Raw genomic sequence first — 9811 nt, 5'->3', positions numbered from 1 at the left:
CGGAGCCTGTGTTCTGCAACGGGAGAGGCCACAGCAGTGAGAGGCCCGCGTACCGCAAAAAAAAAAAAAAAAAAAAGTTCTGGAACAACAGATGTATCTAAGTCTATCCAGACAAACCAATAAGGATGGTCATCTATGCTTAGAGACACTTAAAAAAAGGTTAAATGCCAGATGAATCTTTTTTTTTTTTTTTTTTTGCGGTACGCGGGCCTCTCACTGCTGTGGCCTCTTCCGTTGCGGAGCCCAGGCTCCGGACGTGCAGGCCCAGCGGCCATGGCTCATGGGCCCAGCCGCTCCCAGGGAAGCCCCAGATGAATCTTGAAACCCGTCCTGGTTTACGGGAACACATACAATCTCTTTCTTATATGAAGAGTACTGTGTGGAGAGGTCAGCCCACAACCCTCTCATAAGTCATGTGCTTCCTCTTTCTGAGAAACAACACACCACAAGTTAAATGAAAGCCTCTGCCCCCACCCCGTGCACACTGAGATGTGGTGCACACCACTCACCATAACAGCAAAAACCACAGCAATATGATGACAACATCTGCACTGCTGGTGGGAATGTAAATTGGTGCAGCCACTATGAAAAACAGTATGGAAGTTCATCAAACAGTTTAAAATAGAACCACTATATGATCCAGCAATTCCACTTTTGGGTATTTACCCATGGGAAACAAAAACACTCACTTGAAAAGACATATGCACCCCCATGTTCACTGCAGCACTAAACAGCCAAGACTTGGACACAATCTAATTGTCTATAGACGGATGACTAGATAAAGGATATGTGATGTTATATATGTGTATGTAAAGCAGAATATTATTCAGCCATTAAAAAGAAGGAAATCCTGTCATTTATGACAACATGCATGGACCTTGAGGTTCTTATGGTCAGTGAAGTAGTCAGACAGAAAAAGACAAATACCACATGATCTCACTTACACATGAAATCTAAAAAAAAAAAAAAACAAACCACAGTCAAAGATACAAAGAACAAATTGGTGGTTGCCAGAGGAGGGGGCAAGGGGTGGGGGTGGCTCTTTTTTTCATTTCATGCAGCCAACATTATCCTAATAGCAAAGCCACAGAGAGACATTACAAAAACAAGTAGAGACCAACAGCCCTTAGAGACACAGACACAAAAATTCTAAACAAAATATTACAGAATTCAGTAATAAATAAAAGATCATATACCTTGACCAAGCAGGTTCATTCCAAGAATGCAAGTCTGGTTCAACATTCAAAATTCAATGTTAATTCAATAAATTAATAAATTATAAAGAAAAAACAGGTGATTTTCCAAATAGGTACAGAAAATGCATGATACTATTCGGCATCAATTTTTTTATCATTATAAAAAAACAACACTCAGTAAATGAGGAATTGAAGGGAATTTCTAATTGTTGTGAATCCGCAAACAGGGAAAAGTAGTAAGGGATTCTGAGCAAGAAGAAGGTGAAGGGATGAAGGTTTTCTCATGTTTATGATACTCATGTAGGTTATCTATAAAGAAAATATATATTTATGTAAAGTTGTTTTTCAGTGCTACACCTTGCACCTGAAGACTCTTGGAACAGTCTGATTTTTGCATATCAAATACTTTTAGCACTGTTATTTTTCCCCTGTTATCCACATCCCATATAATTCTTTTCCCCCATACTGAAGTGGCTGGTATATTCACTTAGAAAGACAAAAAAATTCTAATACTTGGTCCACATTTAATTTGAGAAAAATAACAGACTCACAAATCCCTTAGCCTGTTCCATGTTGAATGAAAGGAAAAAAAGATACATAATTGAGGTAGCTTGTTTACTCATTTGGTTTTCACCCTAAGGTAGATCAAGCAATATATATATATATTTAAAATTTTTTCAGTTCACTTCCTGACTTTTTTGTAAGTAACCTAGAAAACTCAAGTGGAGCCTTAGTACTATTTATGAACATCTGCTAAACACTGCCAACTCCTGTAACAACCACCTTGGGGAACAGCGTAGCCTCTTAAAAGCATAATTCCTTAGGTAATATTTATTCTGTTGCAATGTAAAGAAAGAACGGTTTTTCATTTTCTTCCAAAATTATGCAACTTTTGACTTCACATACCTCCATCTCCCTAGAAAATATCAACCAACAGTATATCGGTAATATATTCATTATCAAATCATCTGACGAGCTGTACACTAAATATAGTTCAACACTCCAGTGTTATTGCAAAAGCACTGAGCATTGTTTGTTTTTTATCTGCTGTTGATGTTTTTAATAGCTGTTATTATATGTCTTTTATGATGGCTTGAAACATTCACTCAGTTCAGACCAAAAAAGAAGGAAGGAAAGAAGGAAGGTAAATTGGTGAGCGCCTCGTTTATATGAGGCATGTGCTATGTTTGTCTTTTTTTTAATCTGAATCATTCCTTGACATACGTATTATTAGCCTCAATTTTACAGTCAAGTAAATTGTGGCTTAAGTAACCAAAGTAGACCTGGGATGATGTTGACTGTGCAGTCCATGCTCGTTCTAAGCCAAGAAGCAGAGACAAATTTCCCCCAAATTCTAAAAGCTACAGGGACCGCTACCAGGATCACCAAACCCATTTCCTCTTCTTCCTACGCATGCACTGAGACTGTATTTCCCAGTCTCTCTTGCAGTTCACTGTGACCATGTGATGAATTTTAGCCAATAGAATGTGAGCTGAAGTGATGCAGTATGTGCAAAACTTCCACACGCAATCCTCCATGCTCTTTTCCCCTCTTAGGTGACTGAAACAAACACAATCCCCAGGTCATCTCTGAGACACACGTGTTGAAGAGGACAGAGTGAAATGTTGAAGGAGCCTGGATCTGTGAGTCACCGCTTACAGGCAGAGCAAGCACACCATATTGGACTCTTATGTGACTAAGAACTCCTTATTGTATTAAGCTACTGAGAATTGGGCAGTTTTATAAGTTACATAAGCTAGAATTCTCTAACATACAAAAACAGAAAAAACAATCTAAGTAAGTCACAGTGGGAAATAACATAGTCAATCTAGGGATTACCATACAACCATTACAATTATATTTCTGAAAAACATATTTAATATTTAGGTAATGCTCATGTTATTATATGGACTTTAAAAAGGACACAAAACTATATGCATACTATTTTCCCAGAGTTAAAAACAAGCATTCTCCCTCTCCCAATTATATTTATGTAAATATGTACACAGAAATAAATGTTGCTGACTGAATGAATGCAGAAGAAAAATGGAGGGAAATATGTTGATCTTAAGGCAGGTTCTCTCTGGGTAATGGGATTATAGGAGGTTTTTCCTTCTTTGTGCTTTTCTATATTTTCCAAAATCAAAATAATAAGCATATTCCTTTGATAACCAAAAGAGATTTATCTGTTTATGTTTAAGATTTCTTTAAAAAGGCCAATATGTCCAGACGGATGGATAATAAGAAGCTAGCTTTTATGCCTACTTACCCCAGGCAAAGCTTTTCTACATTTATAACCCCATAAGGTATCTTCTGTAGATTTAGAACTACCACGATATACACTGGGGTGAGTCAAAGACCTCAGGCACAAATAATTCATAGGAAAGACCTGGAAAATGAGACCATGCACATAACTTCTTTGTTCATTCATAATGAGGTAGCTTTAAAAAAAATTAATAAGTAAGTCCATTAATGACAAACTGAAAAGACTGAATGAAATTATGTTAGTCACCGTGAATACACAATCATAGACAGACACCCAGGATCTGGTGATATTTGGAACCAGTTCCAAAAGGAAAGCCCCTTTGGTTTAAATGAGGATTACATGAAATCACACTTACAAAATGCTCACCATGATGCCAGAAACATGGCAAGAGGCCAAAAGTTAAATCCCACCACTATTATTTTTATTGGTTAAAATGTGAGAAGAACTAATCCTTGCCTTAGCCAAAATTCAAGTTGAGGTATTGACTTTCAAAGCTCTGTTCTCATTTGTTTCTAAGGAAACTGACAGGAAGCTAAATGTTCACTCCCATGAAGCCTGCCTGCTCACAACCTGTCTTAATCTCACCTTTCACTTGATGGGTCTCCTGCTACTTCTATTCAGTGAACAGCACGAGACAATTAGGAAAAGACATTCTAGCAAAGAGGAATTCTAAGGAGATGACCAGACAAGCCCATTTATATGTGCAGACTTAGGAAGAAGAGAAAAGAACATTTTATAAAAGGGGGGGGGAAATCTCTTTGCAAAATATATTCAATAGGAAATATTAATAAAGGTTACAATTTGTTGAACGGGATGCTCTTAATAAACATAGTCAGGGAAAGCCTTTAAGGTCAATTCAGGTGTTCTTTTAGGGAGCATTTGTAAGTAAACACGGGCAAATGAAAATTTTGTGAGTGACAATGATATTTATTGAGCATTTACTATGTCTCAGGACCTACGATAAACACCTTCTGTCTGGATGAGTCACCACCACAATTCCTAGAAAGTAGACACTGTTTCAACCTCTGATGGCCCGCATTTGTCATCACCCTTGCAACTGCATTCTTGACTGCAGGTTCAAAATAATGGACAGCTGGTACGGTGGTAAAAAGAAGATTTACTACAGAGTAATCAATGTTATCCTCACCTATCATTATAAGACAATAATGACCACCATCTCAACACAAAGGTTATAAGAAGATCTTTTTGCAAGATCCTAACCACATAATGTGATATGACAAAGCCACAACAATCAAGGAGGCTAACTATGCATTTAATTGCCTACAGGATTAACAGTACTTGTCAATCAGCAGTCAATGGGCAGCAGTTCCCTTTTTATATAAAGTACAACTCCTTAATGGTGTAAGTAATTCACCAGGCTTTAGGATGTGATTATATAAAACGAAAAGAATAAGTTATCATATTGACGAATGGAAACATGTTGTAGCTGAAAGCACTCCAAAGCTGGCCGAGTTCAATAAAAAGCTCCGTATCTCCATTTTAGGATGCACGTCATTAGCTGAGAAAAGATTAATTTCTCCATTCATATTTCAATTTCTTTCCTGGCAAGAAATAAAACTGTGAGTTTGTGAAATACAATCTTCTTGCTTAATCAAATGTTGAGAGTCTCATATCAATATGAATGGAATAATTAATAAACTGTGGAGATTCCAAAAACTAAAAAGTGGTGGTCCTAGATAAGTTTCGTCTATGCTTTTATACACATCTTTGAGACAGGCCTTTTGAGTTATGTGAAAGACTTATGCCTTCATTCATTTTTAAAGAGAATTGAAACACAACATAAAAATTAGTCATGCAGACAACAGGTATTCTGTAATTATTTGCTGACTGTTTACATTAAATGTAATCCATACAGGAGAAATCTGTATAATTAATAAATCTCCTGAGAAAATTATACGCAGAGGAAACAATTCCTTCCTGAAAGCGTGATTACAAAAGGTAGCTCATAAAAAATGCTGCAGGAATGAATATTATCCATATATTGAAAACTTAATTCACCAAACCAAATTTACTCTCTCAATCAGACGTAAGTTCATTTTCTGTGCAACAAAATGAGGATCTCGCTCAGCAGCTTATCATTATGAATTGTTTCAGAAACAAAAGGTTTCCATTACCCATTTGAAACAAATGGTCAAATTAACAAGATTTCCATAACTACACAGCAAAAGGTTCTATTGCCCAAAGAGATACAACAAAATGAATCATTAAGAAAATATCTTCAGATTACATAGTTTCTACAAATTGAGGCTTAGAACCTGCCACATCTAATTTTACTTCAATCTTCTAATTTTATTAATACGCATTTCCTATCTTAAAAATGCTGACTCACGTATTAAAATCTCCCAAGAACAACATCATCAAGTTAGCAAAGAGGAAAAATGCTTGGAGAAGAGATTAAATCCAACCTGGCTGGGTAGAAATCCCATCTTTGTCAAGTATTAGCTGTACAATCCTGGCAAGTTTTTAACCTTATCTCGCCTGTTTAGTTGCTTTAGCAAAATAATGATGCTGCACTAAAAATGGCAGGCTTTGGCAAATGACTGAATATGACAGACATGAGAAGCATTAAAGGTGACACAGGGATATCTCAGCTGGGTAAGTAGGAAGAGCTAAGAGGGAGAAAGAGTTCGGAGCAACCAAGAGATGACAAGCTCCATCTGGGCCAGGAAAAACAGAGACACCCTTAAGTGGATGGCAAACAGAAAACCAGCATTGTGACTTTAAACACAAAGAAAGAGATTTGTAAGATGATCTACACACAGATTACAATGGAAATCACAGGCACGGCTAATATCAGTATTTATTTTCAAAATATTTTACAAAATGTCATTTTATTTCAAGACATATTCAAATATCAATAAAGTAGAAAGCTAAGCAAATACATTTCAACCATTTACAAACTTTGCGAAGTATAATGTGAACTCTCCGAACATACAATCGACAAACACTCATTATCAGATGTCTCTGATTTGTCTGTGAATTTGCATCATGACAGCAGTGAACCCTTTGGAATTATATGCTGCTGCTGCCAATGACGACAACAATAAAATCTTATATAGCGCTTACTGCACATTACGCATATTATTCTTCTATGTAATTTTTTCCCCTGAAAATACTGTAATTATAAAGTGGAGGTCCCATTTTCAGGACAGTCAGAAAGACATATGTGTGATCCAGCTTTAACCTTAACCTCCAATCTCCTTGGTAAAACTCCCAATTGTGCTGTTGGTTCTGTCAATCTTACAGAGACAAGAACGTAAACAGGGTGAAGTTTTGCCAGCTTCTTTTCGTTTTGCTCTCTCCAAGCAAGCTCAAAGATGTGCATACCTCCTTTCATATTTACTATCAACTTGTTTCATGTTTAACCAACTAGACTTGGTACCATCTCCTTCTGAGTACTATAAATTTCCCCTGTGACCAAAACTGTCTACTCAACAACAAAAATCAGAGATCTTCCTTCTCCCAAAACGACTTACTGAGTAAGAAGAGGATTACTCATTCATTCAGAAAATGAGGTGCTCGGATTAGTTCTCTAAATTCTCTTTTAGCTCTAAGCAGGATCACAGTGAGGCCTTCCCAGGGCCACCCCATCTAAAGGATGATCACAGGTATGCACAGGCCAACGCACACATGCAGCCACATCATTCTCAATCCAGGTTCATTCGCCTTAAAAACCACTCCTCAGGAACCAAAATGTCTTTTTTAAAAGTTGATTTTCCTTTTTTAATTTAACTTTCTTTTATTTAAACTTGCTTCACTGTCTATCTCTTCCCCTTTGTCCACCCTGCCTTGGCATATAAATATCACCTTGCTAATTCTTCCAGAGCGAAAATCCTGTCTGAGAAACACAGTATACAATTCCCACACACAAAGTGGTGGCTAAATAAATGCTTATAAAACAAATCCATGACTAAGACACCAATTAGTCCAGTTAAGTCCAAATCTCTTTGAAAATCTGAATGGTAAATTTTCTTAGCTGTGCTCCACTTAAGGCAGGTGAGGGGTAAGCAGCTGGCTTCCAGAATTCCCTTAAGAAGGATCCTTCGACCTGGACTACTAGTGTGTCGGCACATTTAAGAAAATAATAGGGAGGGCTTCCCTGGTGGTGCAGTGGTTGAGAGTCCGCCTGCCGATGCAGGGGACACGGGTTCGTGCCCCGGTCCGGGAAGATCCCACATGCCGCAGAGCGGCTGGGCCCGTGAGCCATGGCCGCTGAGCCTGCGCGTCCGGAGCCCGTGCTCCGCAGCGGGAGAGGCCACAACAGTGAGAGGCCCGCCTAGCACAAAAAAAAAAAAAAAAAGAAAAAAAAAGTAGGGAAAATGAGGACCAAAGACCAACTTGAACTTCACACTTCTTGCTCTCATTACCCAATCCCCAAACCAGAGGAGTATAAAACACAAACGATCCTTTCATGTAATGATGTTAGAATACTAACCTTTACTGAGTCTATTAACAGTTCGCTGCGGAACTCTCACCCAGGTGTAAGTCTAATTTTACTGTGTTTTTTTTTTTAACCATAAAAACCAATTTTGATAGTTCTTGAGAATAAAACCAATTTTCATTCCTTAAAATATAGACTGCTCTCAATTTCTACATTTAGCATCTGAAAATTACAAATCTGTTCCTTTCTAGAATGTAACTTTGCAGAAGAAAAAGGGCTTGCTCATCTTCCACAGCTGCATCCACCATGCCTAAAACACGTGGTTGACAATAACTATTTGTTGAAAGAAAAAATAAATATACATTTCAAATGAAATAACAGAGAAAGAATCTGGCATATAAGCACCAGGGGGAACTCTGAAAGGGAGATAAAAGAACAATTACTAACCGAAGCACCTCATCGCTTACTCTTAAAAGAGCACAGAAAATTGGAAAATTGAAATACAGAGCCTGCCTCTATTTTGCACTCTCAAACGTTGCTACAGCTGCCTGGGAAAGGCCAGTGAGCAGATGCTCTATGCTTTCTTTTTTAATGGCAAACAACTGCTCTCCAAGATTGCAGGCAAAGAATGCACATGCACATCCTTCTAGAGTCCAGATCTGCACCGTCCGACAGGGTAGCCACAAGACGGCATGTGTCTTTCGAACACCTGAAATGTGGCTAGTGTGAAATGAGATGTCCTGGTGATGTAATATATAAATCAGATTTGTGAGCGTTAGCACAAAAACAGAATATAAAATAACCCCTTGAAAATTGTTTTATATTAATTACATTTAGAAATGATAATATTTTGGATATACTGGGGTAAACAAAATATATTATTAAAATTTATTTTACCTGTTTCTTTTTATTTTTATTAAGGTGACTTAGAAAATTTAAAAATACTTGTGTGGCTCAAATTACATTTCTAATGGACAATGCTAATCCAGACTGACAACGAGAGAGTCTATACGGCAAAAGAAGGAATATTCACTGAAAAACAGCAAAATCTGAGTCCTAATTTCTCAATCTATAACTAGGGAAACTGATTAGATTTTCTACCATGTACCAGCGTGCAGTCTCCCTTAAAGGCTCTAAATAGCTTTGGGAGGTAAACACATTAGCACTGATTTACAGACAAGGAAACTGAGGCATAGAAAAGAAAAGGTACTTACGCAAAGTTACAGAGCTGATAAATGAAAAGGGCAAAACACTGAACCAAAGTCAGCAGGACTTCAAAATGCACATTCTTCCCTTTCTCTCCTCCACTCACTCAGAGGAAACTTTCCACATGTTCTAAGAGGCTTAATAAAGGATGCCAACTGTCTTGCCTGACTTACCAAGCAACGGGCTTCTCTCTGACACTTTACACTCTTCAACCAATTTTCTTGCAGCCACTAAACCACAGATAAGAGAACTAGGTGAAACGGTGACTGAGAGACTTGGAAAAATTACCATACAGTGGCACCCCATATGCTGCTATCTCATGTAAAAGAATAAAGTTTTCTTAATTGGGCATTTTGCCCTTGCAACTCAAAGCTCTACACTGTACCTGTCACTGTTAGTATAACCGGTAACAAAGAAATGTAACTAGTGGGAAACCACTACCTGTGAATTCACTAATTTGGCCAAGCGTACTTCACCTATTATGAATTAGCTTACTTAGTCTCTTAGCAGCCTCCAGAGCTTCATTGTCAGTGTCTGCTACAAAGAATCTTTGAACTTTCACTCCGTTGTCAGACATTAGTTTCTTGCTCTGGTATTCCTGCAGGTTCAACCATCTTCTGGGGGTTAAGTGAACCACCTAGAGAAATTGGGGAGAGAGATAAGGAGACTTACAACAGCATGAAAAATAACAGTCAACTTATAGGGCTAGTCTTACAGGTACCCTCAGAAGGCAATCGGCAA

General features: G+C 37.8%; 1 protein-coding gene across 14 annotated transcripts in view; it reads right to left on the bottom strand.

Annotated features, from left to right (window-relative positions):
- Positions 1–9811, bottom strand: part of SUCLG2 (succinate-CoA ligase GDP-forming subunit beta) — a 363845-nt gene that overhangs the window by 277033 nt on the left and 77001 nt on the right. For 11 of the 14 annotated variants that reach the window (XM_055079886.1, XM_055079884.1, XM_055079887.1 and 8 more), the window contains exons 2-3: positions 9566–9707; positions 9244–9300 (exon numbers count right to left, since the gene is read on the bottom strand). In XM_055079886.1, coding sequence (XP_054935861.1) covers positions 9244–9300; positions 9566–9707 — 199 coding nt within the window. The remainder of the gene's footprint in view (positions 1–9243; positions 9301–9565; positions 9708–9811) is intronic. The other 3 variants (XM_024123817.1, XM_055079885.1, XM_024123819.3) reach the window with 1 other exon arrangement.

This window comes from Physeter macrocephalus, chromosome 18 (assembly GCF_002837175.3).
Source record: "Physeter macrocephalus isolate SW-GA chromosome 18, ASM283717v5, whole genome shotgun sequence".
Lineage (NCBI taxonomy): Eukaryota > Metazoa > Chordata > Mammalia > Artiodactyla > Physeteridae > Physeter > Physeter macrocephalus.
Note: the sequence above shows the minus strand (reverse complement) of the source record. Positions and strands in the feature narration are given on the sequence as shown.